We start from the raw sequence: 19,803 nt of genomic DNA, 5'->3' as shown, positions 1-19,803 counted from the left end.
GGACAGCCATGTCCAAATATTTCTACAGACCAAAAACTATGTAGCCAGGCTATATGATATTTAATTATTATTATCAATCTACAATCTTGATCTTTATCACTACCGCAGAGTACATTGTTTTGTCAGCTACCTTGTTCCTCTTCGTCACTTCCATTAATTACTGTATATGACATTTATGGCCTTTATTGGTCATCCTCCTTGGCTGTGTTTGTCATCACATCAACTGTAGAAGGAAGTGCTATTGTTTCTCTATCTGTCCATTGTTGAATTTTTGCCTGTCTGTTGTTGTTGAAAAGTATATATATGTATGCGCACATCTACACTGTACGTGAGATGCGAGTGTGGAGACCGGCATTCCGACTGTCTTTGTAGGGACGGCCGCGAGCAGGATTATGCCGCCCGCAGGAAAGGCCCTGGGGTTGAGCTGGAAGTCCGCTCACCTCATTCATGTATACTTGTTTGTCATGTCTTGTGAAACCAACCAAAGAAGTTTGAACAACTAAACTATACCTTCGTCTTCATCAACGTATTAATGTGTCTTCGTCAGCGTAATGTTCATCTAATACAGAACTAATTCACCACAATCCGATGATCACAGGCTCCCGTTGACACAGTGTTCATACAATATACGTCACATCTTATGTAGTGTTGATATAAAGTATGTCAGATCTTATGCATGCGCAGTGTTGATACAATGTATATCACATATTATGCAGAGATCAAGCAATGCATACATCATCCTTTTTTATACCATTCTCACACTCATTCGTATTCATATATCTTTCACAAACTACGTTAGTCAGAGGTAAGTTTTGGATACAGTGCCCATTTTTTTCAAATTCTTTTAATGCAGACTGATTCCAATGTCAAACCTTTAATTTCTATAAGGTAATGATATTGTAATTCCTTCTTAAACTGCAGGTTTTGTGGGATTTAGTTAAAAGTATGATCAAGTGAACAATTTCAACAGAATGTAAAGTTGGTGAACACCCAAAAAGGATCAAACCACGTTGAAGATATTAAGCACCTGTGTGTACACAGTTTCACTCTTACCAATGTGAAAACGTTTGCCAGTTCCAGGAAAGATGAACCATTGATTCAGGTTCTGCCTCACAGAAAGTAGATAAACTGCTTTCAGCAATGCGCATTTTCTTCAAATGGGTATTTACAGGTAGAATTCTATGAAGCAGTCTGAATTGCATCTATCTTTACTGGTAATAAACATTGCCAGACACGGTGACCGATTTTAGTCTTCTTATTGGATTATTTACAGGTGACAGTCGTGAAATTTAATAATTACAAGGAAATACACACATTTTTTGCTTAATCTCTTTGCTATGTGTTTAGATCGACAGAGTTCAAAGTAAGACCCTGTACCAACAGTACCAAGCCAAGAAACAACAGATGGAGACACAGAGCTCTGGCACACAGGTGGAACGGACTCTGTGGCATGGGACTCCGCGAGAAGCCACCATGAGTATTATGACATATGGCTTCAACAGGAGCTACTGCGACAAAGAAAGTGAGCTTCCTTCAGTTCATGCGTTCCTATAGCAGGTCACGGCTCTTCACCAGACCTTAGTACTCGTGGTGGTAAACAACGTACCCTTAGACCGGTCTAGTAAAGTCATATTTGGCGGTCGCACAAAGTGAAACTAGAACTTGTTCTTGAATATACGCTTGTCGCCGGAAATCTGGTTCCGAAAGTAAGCTGGGTCCCATCTCGTATATTGGTAGTTGGCGCACTACAGGGAGCCGGAGCCAGTATAATACTGGAAGTAGTGCCCTGTAAGACGTACAGGCCTTATTTCATAACGAGAACAAAACAGCAACATTTCCATCATCCTTTAAGACGGTTTAACATTGTTGCTACGCGAAGGTATTGCTGCAAGGATATATTTCATGATTTCAGATAACGCCCTGGGAGAAGGAGTGTACTTCACTTCTGATGCCGCCTACGCTGCTAGGGACCGATATGCACCGACTGATGGCCAGGGCAACCGATACATGTTCCTCTGTAAAGTTCTTACAGGATCATACACCCAGGGGCAAGCTCAAATACGAACACCGCCACCAAAGAATCCAGGCCAGCCAGATCTGTATGACAGCGTTGTAGACGATCCTGCAAATCCAAAGATCTTTGTTGTATTCAGAGATACGCAGGCATATCCTGAGTACCTCATTTCATTCCAGTAACAATTTTGAAAGTGACATTGGACACTGATTAGGCATGATGGTGGACAGTTATTATACAGGGAAGTCGATTACTATGAAATTGTATAATATCCTCCCACGGAAACTAGCTCCAGTAAATGATTCAGTGAGTGATCGCAGTCCTATGTTATTGCAGAAGGTGCACATTTATGTGTATGTATCCGTCGTGATGTGGATGCCATATTGCTGAATGCTGTGTAAAAGTAAACCCACTCACTCACTCGCTCACCAAAATATATGTGTATGTGGCTTCACTATCACATTTTGAACGTGATGCCCTTGCATCGTAATTTCATGCAGATTGCCAATAGAAAAATACAACACTGGGACGTAATAATGTTTTGTGAAAGAAAATGTGTTGATTTCTGTATCAGAAAAGTTCACATTTGTGTAGTCAATGTTGTATCAGATGATTGCTTGGTTACTGGAATGAACAAGTTGTTAGTGAGACTGAAGAGAGTTAAAATGTTTGATCTATATCTATTCATAAGCGAGTTTGTTCTGGCGCTGATGATGATCATACCTGTGTGGGAGCAACATGTGTGACCTGGATGAGCGAAAACAGTGAAATGTTAAATATATTCAGAAAATCTGAAATCCAATTTGAATACTATTAATCCACTTTCATTCTACAACAGAACATATATAGCTCTTTTTGATTTTTTAAAAAGCTTTTGACGTGGTTAAATATGTTTGATTTAACTGGTCTTTATTTTGAAATGTTACTGAATGTTCATATTATCTAGAGTTTATATATAATGTCAAGACGACGGTAACATATGACAAAATACTGACCAAGCTATTTATATAGTGTGATAAGACAAGGGTGCCCTCGTATTTCTGTACGTTTGAAATTCCGTGGGAATTTAAACCGTGAACAGTTATCAGTGTATTAACAATGGGAGAAAAAATAGAGAAATGTTTTGTTAATGATGAGCACATGAATACTGTTCAAGCCTATTAAATTCTTACTGCATTCTCCCTCAGTGATATGGACAGTAGTTTGTAATATTTTGCATGAGTGACTAATGGGAGATGTTTATCAATTTTTGTGCATTGTAGATATACAATGTTAATTTCTAGATGTAGATGCTGACAACATACTATTGATATTCAGCTCGTCCGTAGGAGTGCTAATATTGAGTATGATGCGTTGTCATGTAATCAGTGATTTGTAACGGATATAAGCCATGATAGTTGCCCTTTTTGAGCACATCGGTGGGACATTTGGTCAGAAAGGAAGTTAACCACCATTTCTTTTGTTTGAGACTCGTGAAGATCTTCAGCAACCCACGCTTGCCATAAAAGGCTACTATTCTTGTCGTATGAGGCGACTAACGAGATCGGGTGGTCAGGCTCGCTTGGTTGACACATGTCATTGGTTTTCAGTTGCACAGATTGATGCTCATGCTGTTGATCACTGGACTGTCTGGTCCAGACTTGATTATTTACAGACCGCCGCCATATGGCTGGAATATTACCGAGTACGGCGTAAAACTAAACTCATTGACTCTTTTGTTTTGAAAGACTCAGTTATCCGAAAATGATGAAGTTTTAAGATTCATGATATACGCATTTTTCAACAGAAGAATATATGTGAAAATATATGATTAATTGTATTTTGTATGAAGAATCAGCTGGTCTTTAGGCGTACCATCGTACCTGTCTGTCTTGAAAGTTTTCTGACATTACCTTTATAGCTGTACATGTGAAGCCCATGCTGGTGAGCCTGCCGTGATATTACTGGAAATCTTTGCTAAAAGCGACGTAAAACCATACTCACTCACTCACTCACTCACTCACCGAAGCTCCCCACCCTAAGCTTACCTATTTTAGTTTTTCTAGCGAACACCCCGGGTCATAACTAATTTTCATTGATCCAATTATATTCGTTTATTCAATATTTGGATTTTATTGTTGCCCCAAAGGAATTGGTAGATCATTGAGGCATATCCTCTGGCTTTCTGTATATCCTGATTTGTCACACTTGGGCAAAAACATTGCAAAGTAGATAGTAAACTCGTATATGTAAACTGTTTCGATTTCTGTATGTCTTTACTGAAGCCTCATTTCTTTTACTGATGAAACAAAATGAAAGAAGAACCGTGTTGTAATGTTCGCTCTCCATTTCAGAAAACAGATGGCATTGCTCAGTGTCAGAATGAATAAGTATCGTCACCTTATTGGTCCATCGTTTAACTGTATCTCAGTTGATGTTTTTATTGTGTACGTTCAGTTTTTGTAAAATGTCACTCCCCTTTTCTGTTTTAATTTCTATTTGACTATTAATAATGAAATTATGAAATGACACACCTACAAGTATAAATTTGCTTACGTTCTATTTCTGTACAGCTGTAATTGTGATGTTGCTAAATATTGTATCAGTATTTCAGCTGTATCAGTATTTCACTTATACGTGTTTTAATAAATGCATATATGTCAGCTTTCATATTTTGTTTTGACTTTTGAAAGAATACCTACTGCACACACCCATTGATAACCTTGTATCTCATAGTACCTATTTAATGAAACAATGAATCTTAACAACATCGACTGTACACTTTAGACCAGAAATGCACGTTTGTACCAGAATTACGAAGCTTAAATATAAAAGAGAATCGCATTTGTCATACAGAATTATAATGTACATATAAACTGATTAAACGCTTCAATGTACTCTTTATTGTGTTTACAGTGAAGACTTGCCAAATGAAACGCGTCACCCTGTGAGGATATTTTTAATCGTGTTGCATTGTACTTCTGAAGTTCGGTTGGGGCTATGGGTTAAAGCATTTCCTCGTCACGCTGAAAGCCCGGGTTCGATTCCTCACATGGGCCCAAAGTATGGAGCATATTTGTGGTGTCACCAGTCGTAATATTGCTGAAACACGACTAAAGGCGACTTAAAACTAGACTTACTTACTTCAGATCTTCTGTGAATATTCTCATATACTGGACAGCTTCGTTGAAAAGCGTAATCAGGATTGAGAACGAGACATAGCAAGACCATTCATATATACAGCTGTAATAACTTCACACTTCTGGTGACAAAATATTGAAGCGGCCTACAAATGCATGAAACTGTCATCTTTCTGTATGATTTTTCTTGTCAGGAATTCGACAAATTCCACCTACCAAATGGTTGCGAATAGTGAAGTACAATTAAGGACTTATGCACAGTTTTGTGTAAACGGTAGCTGTAAGGAATTCATTGAAAAGAATGCAGTGGTTTGAAGTCTTCCTCTGGAAGTTTGTTCCAAGGTTCTGCTGCGGTGGAAAAGAAAGCAACAAAACCTTTTCCATTAGAAAAAATGCATGTTCAGCTGGACTTTGGAATCTTGATTGTGTCAGTTTATGGTTGTTGTCGTGAAGACCCGGGTTAGAATTGATCTTCATCTACTCATCTTTGTCGTAACGGTGGTCAGACCCGCTGACTACGCTGACATATGCAATCGTATCCCAGCTGCGTAGAAGGATGCTAATGCTGTTGATTACTGGAGTGTCTGGTTCAGATTTGAATATTTACAGACCTCCGTTGGACTATAAGGTGTGATGAGATGAGTAAGATGAAGACCAAAGAATAGGGATACTGAGTTCATAACTTGGGCAAGACATTGTTAGAATAGTTTAAATACCACCAACATTGGACTGAGTCACGGTGATGTGGTCACCAGTGCAGGACTGAGTGTTCACAGCACTGGACAGAGCCAAGGTGATGTACTTACCAGTACTGGACAGAGCCAAGGTGATGTGCTCACAACATTGGACATTGTTTGAATAGTTTAAATATCGCCACGCTGGACTGAGAGAAGGTGATGTGCTCACGGCATTGGACTGAGCCAAGGTTATGTGTTCACCAGCGCTTGACAGAGTCAAGGAGTCAATGACATGTTCAAGGTTGCATCATTAGTTTCCATTCTTTAACCCATTATTTAATTAAAGCGCGTTGTCTAACTCGATTGTGTGGCGTGTGATTGATCCAACCCGGTTCCTTACAATACTTGTCAGTGTACTGGAGACAATAAGACCCTGGAGAGTCTCCCACTGACATGAGACTCTCAGAATATAAAGAATTCCCATGCAGAACGCTAGTTGCAGCATGGTCCCTTGTAACCCAGCAGCTATATAAAAATTCATCCAACATTTACAACAAAAACATGAACAATTACTTTAAATCTTTTACTCGGATGCAGACAAAGATGTATCTAAAATATACAACCCTGTGAATCCGATATTCAGGCTTGTCTGAGTGAGTGTCATTGTATCCAGTCGCTATGGACTTTGTTCAGTTTGCCTCTCAAGAGAGTATCTCTAGACCTGTTTATTTAAATTTTGCACGTTAAATTCGAGAATGAACACATTTAAGGATTCAATAACTGGAAAACTGTAAATTTTCAGAACACCGATCACTGTATTCTATTCCATCTTTTAATCTCTTCAGTGATGAGGGACATGGTTTTCTGTTTTTTTTATATAACCATACTGAAAATGACACTTGGAATTGTAATTATATGGTGTTGATATTGATTAGACCCGACAGCTTGCTTTGGTAGCCACTGAATAATGTAATGAGATTCGTTCTCAGTATGTTACTCAATGGAAGTGCATCTTAGTTTTCCACTGGAAATTGTGTTGTCTTCACATTTTAAATGCCACTGACAGCAGTTCACTGACATGAAAGACCATGCACACAGAAGCATGCATTACGGTAAAATTATTTTGGTTCAATACGTCAGTAAGGGAGTGTGTTACTGTCTGACCATGCACACACAAGCATGCATTACGGTAGAATCATTTTGGTTCAAAATAAGCGTAGATTGTTCATGAATGCTATTAAAATCATGCTGTGCTGTTGTATATTCATTATCCTCAGCCATAAATACTGTATTGTCTATTAGGGTAAATAAAATGTGAATGCACACTGTCCGCTTATTCTATTTTATAGTTGTCATTCATATGTCCACAATTATTCAAAGAATGTTTTTCATTGCACAATGACTTGAAATCACTGAAAGGGAATTGTAAAACGTGCCTCGAGGGTGGTTACTCTTATCAAAATATAGTTTGGGTTATTCATATGTTTAGCAGGCTAAGGAGAAGCAGAATGCAAGTTAAATCTTGACAATTATGACAATCAGAGAAAAGTTACATAACTACTGGCAATAAGAGAAGGAAATGGGCGAAAACAACACACCTTGCCTGAGGGCAATGCAGCATAGCAAGAGCAAACATTGCACATGGGTTTTATAACAGGTCCGCCTCTGGCAAATATTTCATTCCGTAGACCAGAACGTTGTCAAGAACTTGCAAAGATTAAATAGAGGAACAAGAGATTTGTTCTTCATTTCATTTGCTACATGCCAACGCTGTGTGAATCAACCAGCATATTACTATGCAAGTTCCCAAGTTGAAACTGATGCACTAGTTAACAAGGAATCCGAACGTAAATGAACTCGATGTAAAACCAACAACAACATAGCCGTGTGATAACATTAACACTTACGTTCTGCAATTAACTACATTTACAGTTTGATACACATAGATACAAAGGTATTGCAGTGGCAGTACAAAGTAGACTGAAAATACACATTCAAAGGCAGTGATATCACAAAGCTGTGATTATAAAAATAAAGAATAGTAGAGGTTCCAGGATAAATGCTTGACGGAATACCTAGGGTATAAATGGACACTACACACTTCCTGGTCTTCTTATGATGCAAGAGTGAACTCCCCCGATATATCTAAGACAAATATTCCCTGGGTCAGAGTCGTGTGGAAAGGCCCACAGGGTTGTAGTACCTTCCAGAACTCTATTTGAACATGGCACACTATTACACTCAATTAATATCCACATGCAGAACTATGTGTTACACTGGGAACTTTGTCACATAAATATTACGATTGCCAACTAAAAACATGTATAGTCCATTCTATTCTCACAGAAGCCAATCTTATGTTTAAAACAACAAAGATATTATATGTCTTATAAATGTGAGTCAGTGAGTTTACTTTCACGTCGCACTCAGCAATGTTCCAGCTATATGGAGGCGGTCTGTAAATAATTGAGTCTGGACCAGACAATCCAGTGATCAAGAGCATGAGCTTCTATTTGCACGATTTAGAACCGGTGATGGATGTGTCATCCATGGATCAATCTCTTGTAAATATGTTCATAACACTCTTCCATAAAAATGGTTGAGTAAACTTACATATTAAATGGGGAATAAAACTGATTCCCTATAGCTCGTTAGGCCCTTTGCTAACGCTTCTGAAAGGAAGGGCGGGTTATCCGAGTGAACAATGAAATGTTCACCCGTTATATTTAAGTTGGAACAGGACTGTTCGCATGGGTACAATACTTAAAAACCTGCTTCAAAGGGTATGAGTGACACTGAAGCTCCTAATTTTAGCAATATTCCAGGAATATGATGGCGTGTGACACCAGGAAATGGGCCTCTCACGTTGTACTCATGTGGGACATTCTCTCCGGGTCTTCAGTGTGACGATATGAATAACATACAAAAGAAGGTATACAATAGGTGCTTTTAACCACCATTTCCCTCAGAATACTTGAAAGTTATAGTGGATATTCTCTAGAAAGATGGTAGGTGTTTAGTCTGCATACATCTGTCCAGTTGTGTGTCGTTTTTTAATTCGGCCGGAACGCTAAAACAGTTCTATGTTTAGGTAATGGAATTAAGATTACGCGAAGGTCACTTTTTGCAATGGCTATCGGGGTGCCGTTGTCCAGCGCGATCTTAGGAAAAGGTGATCGTAAGTTGCGTTTCTTATCATGAACTACGGCAGTCTAGAGCTGTTATTGTGTACAACGATGCCTTGGTTACCGTTGTACAAAGCGATCTCTAAGGTACTCGTTACTCCCGTACCTCACCATAAACCTATGGCAGTCTAGCGATGGGGTTATTTTGTGCAAAGATGCCGTGGTCTAGAATGTGATCGCCGACTGTCACTGTTGTAAGTTGCAGAGCTAATCCTTGAACTCAACCTCTGGTGTGTTGGCATCAAGTACACTTGTCAGTTTCAGATCTTTTGGGACGGCTGTAAGTATGACAACTCACTGATGCATAGACATGTGACATATGTATAGCACCTGATAACTCATCACTTACACAATTAGCATCTTGTTTACTGACATCAACATTATCCTTCAGTGTACTCACAGATGCATGACTAGTCTCGTCATGATACGATCTATAGTAGCCCTAATTCCTTTTCTTTCAGTATGACGAAACGTTTTCCTCGTTAACAGCTATGTAAAGTTCTGGTTCAAGACGTTCAGACAAGAAGTGGACAGCAGTTCCGACTACAGCAAGACCAAATCCAGCTTGACCAAACAGTGCAAGGACATCATCAGAACTAGGGCGAGTCAAGTTTTACAAAATACTACAAAGTCAAATCCAGATTTATCTAATTGAACTATAGGACCAGTCAGGTTTTACGAAATACAACAAAGTCCAGTCAAGATTTAACCAACAGAAGTAAGGCAAGTCAAATTTTACCAAATACAACGAAGGCAATAGAACAGAGTCAAGTCCAGATTTACCTATCAGAACTAGGGCAAGTAAATACTCCGAAGTCCAGTCCAGATTTACCCAACAGAACTAAGGCATGCAGAGTTTATAAATTAATGCAAAGCACCGCATCAATACCATTATCGGCATAGTATTAGGGTATGCCATGTTTACAAATCAATACTGTATTACACAGATCGCAGTATGCTCGTATTTACATCACAGAACTAGGGCAAGTTAAGCTCTACTAATTACAAATAGTACAAAGTAAAGTAAAAAGTTACCAAATACGACAGGTAGGATATGTACACATGTACTGAACAGGACAACTCCGGATTAACTCAATGGTTCTAAGCCCCGTCAGAATATCTTACAACTTGCACATTGAAGAATCATATTTCGAATTGAATAGTACTATGGTCGATCTAACCAAAAATTGTCAGAGAAATTTTTTGATTCGGTAGTCAGAGGAAACTCTTGACTAATTTCTGAGAGAGATAGAACTGGTTCTGGGCCAAACCTTACGCCACAACACCAGACAGAGTAGACGTAAGCAGGTTCCCTGTGAACGAGCATACTTGATTTTTAGTGAGCGAGTATGGTTTTGCGCAGTTTTTAAGCGAGATTCCAGCAGTATCACGGTTGGGGACACCAGAAGAAGGGTTCACATATTGCGCCTCTGTGGGGAAGCGAACCCGGGTCGTCGGCGTGACGAGAGAACGCTTTAACCACCAGGCCACCGCCCCTGGCTGTGCATGAAGTCTTACAGAGGTTTCAGCTCTTCTGTCTGTTGATAAAATGTTATGACTCTAACCTCTAATAGTGGTGATATAACGTTGTATTGGGGTGAAAGCGTCAGGTCGTGAATCTGAAGGTCCCTGAACTAAGAGGGCCATGTTCTTGCATACCTGTTGGTGCTATACCATATATCGCTTCATGCGGCCTGATCAATAAGCACTCACTAACTTAAATATAACAATGGAATAGAGTTCCACATCAATGGAGCCTGAGTATTTGAAAATTAATATTCTTCTGTCGGAAAGATGTGACATTACCAAAGATCGTCACACTGTCGTAAACAAACTGCTAATGACCATGAGATGATCTCCGGACCAATGGTTCCCTATTGTTCGTTCACAAAAATCAACAAAATGCTATGCCTCATTCACGGTTTGTAACCGGCCAAGGGACCTAGTCATACGCGTCCTTTACGCTGATCGGTTACGGTGTAGGGCGTCTACAAAGTGTGGCAAACAGCTGATCGATCTCCGTTGCAGCCTGTGGCTATCTAACGGTATGATACAATGCTGTGTTCATTCTGAGGAAGACGTCAAGTTAAGAATTACGCTAGGGGGACAATGGATAAGAAACGAATGTACAAGATGGCTGTGTTTGTGTATGCATGTTTAATATCAGGTATGTACATTTTCTATTCTTGGCGTGCAAGTGCCCAGTGTATCAAAATGTATGCCTACTCTTCATTACTAAATTCAAAAGGTAATCAAAAACTAACATTACCATTTTTCACTTCCATATTCATTTTAAATTTATAGATTTTGATCTTTTGAACAGAGATATGTAAAAATAGCTATGTACGATAAATGGTGTGAATTTAAATCTTTGATTTAAATCTTTTAATACATCTCTGTACTCTCGTTTAGAGAAGAAACTAGTATTCGATAGTTGAGAGTCAATATGTTCATATTATCTATTTTGATTTTATTAAAGTAAATCGAGTGCCACTGACAAATGTGAGTGTACAAAATGAAAATTACATAGCTTATTTCAAAGAATAACCTATATTTTCTTGTAATATTTCTTGCAGCTCTTTGATACATTATGCTAACGTAACATCATAGTTTTACATCTCTAACCGTGGTACTCTACTTGTTTGACTGTCCCATGAGGACAGGTTTTAAGTTGCATGAGTTCCTTGTCATTACGTCACGATATGGCTAAAATATTACACATATAGCAAATATCGTGACCTTAGGTTTTTTTAATCACTCATTCGCTCACTTCCGCACCTCAAACACTTCTCACTTTCTCACAAAGCACAAGAAAGAAACAGAAAGTATTGAGCGGAACTGGCACCGACGCAAACTAAATCTCCCTCTTATCTGATGGCGTCCACTTGAGTGCAACTACGAGGGATAGGCCGTCATTTAATCATAGTTTTTATGTGTAACTGAGTGATTTCATATATTTTAGTAATGGCATTGGTTGTACCATCGAAAGGAGCTGAAGAAGGGTAAAATTATGAAAGACCACATCATTCAAAATATTGTTATGTGTAACAGGGTCTTAATCTGGAGATCAGAGCTAAATGCGCGGAAGAAGGTTAGCACCGCCACTGCTTTTCCTGTCCCTGTCCTCTCCTGTTCCTTGGAGTAGTTGACGGCCTGACCAGAGAACAGAGCACACAACCCTCGTTCCTCTCTTAACCGTTTATATATGCCAGTCAGTTCTGGAGGTTGGGGCATGATTAATGTGGAGGCTCTTCATGATAGAATTTTATTGTGTACACATATTTATTAATCGGATGACACATGATGAAAGCGAGGGTTGTTAGACAGAATTTGAAATTTGAGGTTGATTTTGCTGCTGAACAAGTACAGCGATGGGAGTAAACCATCTGAAGCTGTTCACTAAGTCTGCTCAGAGTCGGTGATTTGTGGGTGAAGGTTTCTGAGAAGCCATTGCATCGTGTGTGCAGTGTGTGGAACAGAAAAGCAATCCAACCGACTCCTTCGCCTGGATGAAGTCTTAAATGTGAAACTGAGTGCTTCCTCTTTGCTGCTCAGGACCAGTCACTCACTGACGTCAGGCTGTCCATTGTTCTCGGTGCCCTTGGTTTGGTTGCCCCTGATCAGTTGGAGCAGAGCAGGAGAGTGCCAGGGTTCTTTACCGGGAGCACGGCCCTTCTGACAATCTGGGTAATGCAGAAAGCTGCAGTGTTGGAGAGTCTACATATTCTCCGGAAAGCTCTTGGCGGGTTCGACAAGGCAGTGTTCCCTGTGAGACGTTCCATTCGCTGTCAGGGCTGTGTGTAGAGGGGGCCAGGGCCCTGAGCTGAAGATGAGCCTTACCAGCCTGTCGGCGCCAGGATCACCCGAACCCTCCCCGCTGCATATTATCTTTAATCTGCAAAACATAATAACACTATTGCAGCTGGGTTCGAGGGTCCTCGTCCACACAGCGTACGTAATGCTACAATCTGTTGTAACGCTGTGGTTTATCTTAAACTTACGAATGCCGTAGAGCTCCGAACGTTTAGTGGAACGGGACAAAGGCAACTAGCGAAGAAACTGTACGTTCCCATGGCCAAGGTTGATCTGTCGTCTGTAACCTGTTTTCATTTTGTAATGTTGTGTATGGTGAAAGAAATTCAATGAATGACGCTCTTTTCGGCCCATTGTCCATCATTGTTATAATCTGAGTGTATTTAACATTGGTATGTAACTTGATCATCAGGTTATAAAAATGATCGACAATCATATCACCATACACAACATTACAAAGTTACAACTTGATGGTAACTTGATGGGGAAAGAAATTCAATGAATGACGCTCTTTTCGGTTCATTGTGGATCATTTTTATAACCTGAGTGTATTTAACATTCGTATGTATCTTGATCTCGTCACGATATGCCTGAAATACTGCTAATATGGAACCGTAACTCACTCACTTACTCTAGATCATGAAGCTCAAACTAGAATATTTATACACCGTCGTTACTGATGCATGTAACACAGCGCCTCTGAGCATTTGAACTGGATATCTGCAGTGTACCTGCGTGCGTACGTGTGCATGTATGTATTCAGGGGTGGATCCACCGGGTGGGGGAAGGGGGACGCAAAGATAATGCTCCTCAGGGAAAATGTTAAGGGATAAAGGAGCACCCTTCCAACACATAACCCCTTCTGAGTCGCCCCTGACGTTGTGTAGTGTCGATGTTACCGGAAACGTTCATCCACACGCTTTATGAAACTAAAGTCTTTGCATCCAAATTAAGAGTACTTCCCTCTGATGTAGAGTATTCTGGACAATGCAGTTTGCACATGCGTGTCGATTTAGAACGTGGCCGTTATACTTACTTACTGACCATCGGAACCTCATCTGAAGCCCATCTGATCGCAGGTTTGCGAAAATTTCACGCTTCCGGTAAGTTCCGGTGAAAATTTCCCCGACAATGGCGACATCCTTTTGGGGGTTCCTCTATCTCCGTAAATTCCGATAGAGATCAAACATTGATAAGATTAATCGGATGAAAGTTTGGTAGCCGCATTCATTGACGGTGTCCGACTGATCCGATTGCGGTCGTATTGTAGTTCGAGGGTGACATGACACTAATCTAACACTTCCTACACTCTCCCGACACCAATCCGATCAATCGGTTACTATTCGCAAGGTAATCGTACCCTGACCCAATACAGTTTGGATTTGTCTCCAAAATTGGCAGTGGGATACATAAGTAGGCTGGACCTCCTGATGGTACTATTCATGGATCAACTTCCTCGCAAGCCTGCAGCTGTGGGCGGCTTTGTTTTTCTGTGTCAGTTACAAACCATACAACGAGATGCAACAATCCTTTAAGTCCTGAGACGAAAGCATAGAAGACAACTTCGTTTTGGGGTTCGACCGTCCATGCAAACAGATAGAAGGTTGTTGTATGACCTTCACGAATGAACTGCAAATCGTCAGTCTCTTGAGGGTTTCTCCAGAATGTTTGAAGAATAGCACCAAGACACGTGGTCCCTCAGGGTTTTATGAGAAATCAAGTTCATCCCCGAAGTCGGTCAAGTCATAGTGGATGAGTATGATGTAGTGATCCAGTGTCCCACCGCTGAACAAGAATGGCATGCAATTGCTGGAGAATACGAGAGGCGTTGGAACTTTCAGCATGTGATGGTGACACTTGATGGCAAGCACGTGACTCTCGGGAGCTCTGAACTCAAAGAGATAGTGTGTCGTTGTCAAAGAGGATATCCGCAAACGGTTGAAACGGCAACGGATGAACTGTATTGCTACCGGCAACTATTAGAATACTTCAATGAATACTGAGTCTAGACGTTACTAATTTCCATATTGAGCAGTGTTCATGATTTATTGATTGTAAGTATTTAATATCTTAAAGTATAAGCCGTGACTCGTGTGTGTAAGGGAACTCCAATCCAAATGTTGTGAAGTGGCAGTTGCAGCAACTATTATTGATATGTAGCTTCTTTGCCTTCTGCCTTCGAACATTTCTGTTCATTCCTGCATCTATCTTCAGGATGTTGAGTATTTGGGGTTGACCCTCATTTTGGAGTCCGCTGGCAGTCAGGTGTCACTGCTTGCTACGCGATATGTGTCAGATGGCAGTTGAGTGAATAAGCGGTTACACTCCGATGCCACAACGAATAGAAATAGGACGATGGTAAATATCATGTTACCCTCCGATGAGAATCAAATTAGTGATGGTCTGCTATGAGGTGCAATCAGATTGCAATCGGATGAGCGCCAAATGACTGTTTGATCATTAAAATCGAACACGGCCGATAGTTGCACAACACGAATCTGACACACATCGGACTGACTCGATATTCATCCGACACTGACTAGATTTGCAACCGAAAATAGCATCCGATTACGAATTAAGCTCTGGGCTTAGTTCCTACATTGAAAAGTTTCGTCTCATCGGATCCTTGTGCAGTACACATGTGCTTCAAAGTGGAGGAGAGTAAATAATATAACATATACAGATATTAAGTGTAAGAGAAATTTACATGTCTTCACAGTTTGAATGGCTGGGTCTGAGTGACCGGTGTGCATCACTTTACAGTTTGAATGAAAAGGCTCATCCTTGAAGATCTCTGGCTGGGTCTGAGTGATCGGTGTGCATCACTTTACAGTTTGAATGAAAAGGCTCATCCTTGAAGATCTCTGACTGGGTCTGAGGTATCGGTGTGCATCACTTTACAGTTTGAATGAAAAGGCTCATCCTTGAAGATCTCTGACTGGGTCTGAGTGATCGGTGTGCATCACTTTACAGTTTGAATGAAAAGGCTCATCCTTGAAGATCTCTGGCTGGGTCTGAGTGATCGGTGTGCATCACTTTACAGTTTGAATGTAAAGGCTCATCCTTGAAGATCTCTGGCTGGGTCTGAGTGATCGGTGTGCATCACTTTACAGTTTGAATGAAAAGGCTCATCCTTGAAGATCTTTGACTGGGTCTGAGCTATCGGTGTGCATCACTTTACAGTTTGAATGAAAAGGCTCATCCTTGAAGATCTCTGACTGGGTGTGTGGTATCTGCCTGTACCATGTTCTCACAGATCTCTGGCTAGGTCTGGGGTATTAGTGTGCACAACTTCTTTAGCAGGTTTTAAATTAAAAATTCAAAATACACTAAATACTCAGGGATTCCCACTTGCACAGATCGATACTCATGCTGTTAATCACTGGAATGTCTGTTCCATATTCGATTATTTACAAACCTCCGCCATATAGCTTGAATAATGCTGAGTGTGGCTTAAAACTAAACTCACTCATTCGCTCACCGAAATAAATACAGCCCGATCATTCTTTAGTTCATTTGCAAAAAAAACCCAACATGGATATGTCATATATCCGTAGAATTATGTCTCATGTTGCAAGGTCTGTATGTCTGATACTGTCTGTATACTATATACGTCTGAATGTTCTCCACAGTCTTGAAGAACACAATATCTGTACCCTTACCTGCACACGGGCGATGCTTCTGCTATTACACCAGATTTCCTATTTACTTCAAAAGGAATCTGTTTCCGAACATAGCCTTTAGAGTTGACGTTTTAAATTGTAAGTTAACTTTGACATGAAACAGGTGTTGGAGCAAACAACATTGCTTTGGGTAAACCAGCAACACAGAGTTCAGTTGGCGTGAATGGTACCGCAAATCGGGCTGTTGACGGTAACCCCAACCCAAACTATTACCGACATAGCTGTATTCATACATTACACGGAGAAATTGACCAATGGTGGACAGTGGACCTCTTGGCTATCTACAGGGTCACTGCAGTGAAGATACAGAACAGAGGTGATGCTGATGGTAATGCTAACATATTGGGTAAAACAGGTGTGGGAGTGACTAAGTTTAGTGTCACGCCGCTCTCAGCAATATTCCAGCTATAAGGCTGCGGTCTGTAAATACTGATTTTTATGCTGTTGCATGTACAATGGCAATGATTACTGTATTCATGCACGAAGTAAGTGACAGCTTTTGTGACAACATTTTGACAGCTATTTACGTAAACTATTTATGACTTCAATATTTATTCAAGGCCAGCGCAAAGCATGATCTTGGTATCGCGTTCTATTCAGATTTCATCGGTTTTGGTTTTACCTTGGCATGCATGATAGAATATATATTTCTTTTCAGGTCATAAATTTCATGACTTCAAAGTGGAAGTTTACAAAGTGAACCCAGTCCACTGTCCGAACGCCAATATGACAACGTGTGCATCTCACTCCGGAGCAGCGTCACTCGGTCAAAAAGTAAATTTGCCCTGCGCTGATGGGACAATTGGTAGATATGTTAAAGTGCTCAAATTACCAGAGTTCATAACGAACCCTGGTTCCGACGTTCTAATCATCTGTGAAGTAGAGGTTGAAGGTGTTCCTGCTCAACAATGCCTCGAAGGTAATTCTTCGAGTTTATATTCTAAGTTATGAACAGTGATAGTTACTTTAGGAACAGTTTTTCGACGCTTTTGGCAAAGCTCCTGCAACATCACGGCGGGGGACACCAGAATTACATGGGTTTGACATTGTTGGGAAATGAACACGGGTCGTCGTCGTGATGAGCGAACGCTTTAACTGCTCGTCTAACCCACCGCCCTGAAAATGGTGACACAGACCTGATGATACCATGCAAAATGTTTTCCCAATAGATCACAGTAGGCCTTGTCAACCTTTCTATTGAATCATTCTGTTCAACTGAGGGGAGACATTAGCGGCATAGCATATGTTCGTTGGTTCAGTGAAGTGAACCACAGTGACACCCTTTGTATATTTCAATAGCCACGAATAACGATGTCGTTAAGTCAGTGTTAACACTTTTTAATGTGCTGAATATCAGAGTTACCACTAACATATGTGAATGAATGAGTAGATTATTACGCCGCTTTTAGAAGCATCCTAGCAATATCCGGGGGGACACCAGGGGCCCGTTTCACAAAACTCTCATAAGCTTAAGATCTCGTAAATTTTCTCGTATTATTCTACCTCCAATGCTGTAACATAGGGAGTAAGAATGCTACGAGAAATGTTACCAGATCTTAGGCTCATGAGAGCTTTGTGAAGCTGGGCCCAGAAATAGGCTTTGCTCATTGTACCATGGGGAATAGAACTCGGGTCTTCGGCGTGACGAGCGAACGCTTAACCACTAGGCTATTCCACCGCCACTTCTTTTGTTAAATGTCCATATTGCTCAAAGGTACAAATTTAATTGTAAGGAAATTTATATTCTTATTGTGACTGAGAAATGAAAAATATTTGCTATCTATTGATCTTTAGACCTAGCCAAAGCTCTGTAACATATGATTCAGCGTCTTGGTTCCGATGGCCTGGATTGGTTGTCACTGGTTAGTTAGTTGGAAAAGTGCTGAGTCCGGAGGAAAACTAAACTCAGCCATTCGTATCAGAGATCCATTAAATGTAATTTTTCATTCATTGTGTTTAAAATGAGATATTAATTACTTTGTGACTTTTGACCATATTCTGATTGTTTGCAGACAGGAAGTTCAGTACTTATACGGGGAAGAAGGTGTTTTCTTCAAACCCGGTTCAGGTTGGACTAACACGGGCGGAATGTTCCAGGAGATGTTACTATAACAACAGTTGCTATGGCATGAACATCCGGGTCGCTGATGATGAATGTCAACTTATCACTGAGTTCGACAGCCATACGCTGACAGGCGACAGTGGGTGGAATCTGTATCTGATATGTTAAGTCCTACAAACTGAGAAACAGAGACAGACAACAAATCGAATCATGCCTAGTGTGATCCTCTGCACGAACGTTTCCTTCATGCCTGTTTATTAACAGGGCGAATATGATCACAAAAACTACGCAAGATCTAAGTTATTATCACACTTATTATCACTCGAAAGCCACAACGCTTTGACACATCTGTGAGTTCGACCGAAACACAACTAACATATCAATAAATTACAACCAAGAAAGTAGTCCGTCGTAAAGGAATTTACGTCATCACCATGCAGTAACCAATCACAGACGAAGAATTTCATCTCACGCATATATTTGATAACATTTACCATGGGGTTTCTTAAGTGTGGAAACAACGTGTAATGAATGTGTCTTTTAACACATTGTCCTTGTCTGTTTATAAAGGGGTGAAATCATGGATGTTCGTTATCAGTAACTGAGAAAAAAACTGTTTTCGAAAATAACGGAGCCAAATTTTGACACATGATGGAATTGTAAAATAGATCTAGAGCCCAAGAAGATTCCCCAAGCACACTAGTTTTCCAAAGACACATATTGGACAGCAAATGAAACGCAATTTTATATGAAATTTCATAAAAGTAATATTTACGTGTTCTTAACACTGAAATATTCAAATTTATTAATGGTAGTTGCAAGTAATGAGATGAAACAGAAGTGCCATACTAAACCTTAGTAGTACTCAATGGCAGTATTATAATAAATCATATTTATGCAGGAGAAAATCTGTCGGGAAAATCATGCATGACCATTTCGATAACTAACCCACAAGGATCCGGGTTTCAATTGGTCTTGAGTAACCCATGTTTGTCGTAAGAGGCGACTAACGGGGTCGGGTAGTCAATCTCGCTGACGTGGTTGACACGTCATCGTATGCCATTTGCGTAGATCGATGCTCATGCTGTTAATCACTGGATAGTCTGGTCCAGACTCGTTTATTTACAGACCGCCGCCATATATCTGGAATGTTGCTGATTGCGGCGTAAAACAACAAATGAACACATTATATTTTAATTAATTAAAAATGGGTCCGGAGAGAAGGCGTCCTTGATGACAACTAGCTGGCA

The 19,803-nt window shown here is 40.3% G+C and overlaps 2 protein-coding genes across 2 annotated transcripts in view; both read left to right on the top strand.

The window, feature by feature from the left end:
- Positions 1–4,656, top strand: part of LOC137266125 (protein mono-ADP-ribosyltransferase PARP14-like) — a 31,522-nt gene extending 26,866 nt beyond the window's left edge. Inside the window, exons 18-19 of the mRNA XM_067801620.1 lie at positions 1,348–1,522; positions 1,913–4,656. Of these exons, the coding sequence (XP_067657721.1) occupies positions 1,348–1,522; positions 1,913–2,196 (459 nt within the window). The 3' untranslated portion in view covers positions 2,197–4,656. The remainder of the gene's footprint in view (positions 1–1,347; positions 1,523–1,912) is intronic.
- A 6,466-nt stretch (positions 4,657–11,122) lies between these two features.
- LOC137264844 (fucolectin-like) lies at positions 11,123–18,721 on the top strand. Its single transcript, XM_067800188.1, has 4 exons — positions 11,123–11,162; positions 16,595–16,819; positions 17,150–17,410; positions 18,504–18,721. The coding sequence occupies exons 1-4, from the start codon at positions 11,129–11,131 to the stop codon at positions 18,719–18,721; spliced, it is 738 nt and encodes a 245-aa protein (XP_067656289.1). The 5' UTR covers positions 11,123–11,128.
- The last annotated feature ends 1,082 nt before the right edge of the window (positions 18,722–19,803 follow it).

The sequence above is a fragment of the Haliotis asinina genome, chromosome 15 (assembly GCF_037392515.1).
Source record: "Haliotis asinina isolate JCU_RB_2024 chromosome 15, JCU_Hal_asi_v2, whole genome shotgun sequence".
NCBI lineage: Eukaryota > Metazoa > Mollusca > Gastropoda > Lepetellida > Haliotidae > Haliotis > Haliotis asinina.
The sequence above is the reverse complement of the archived record's forward strand: the minus strand, read 5'-3'. Positions and strand labels throughout refer to the sequence as shown.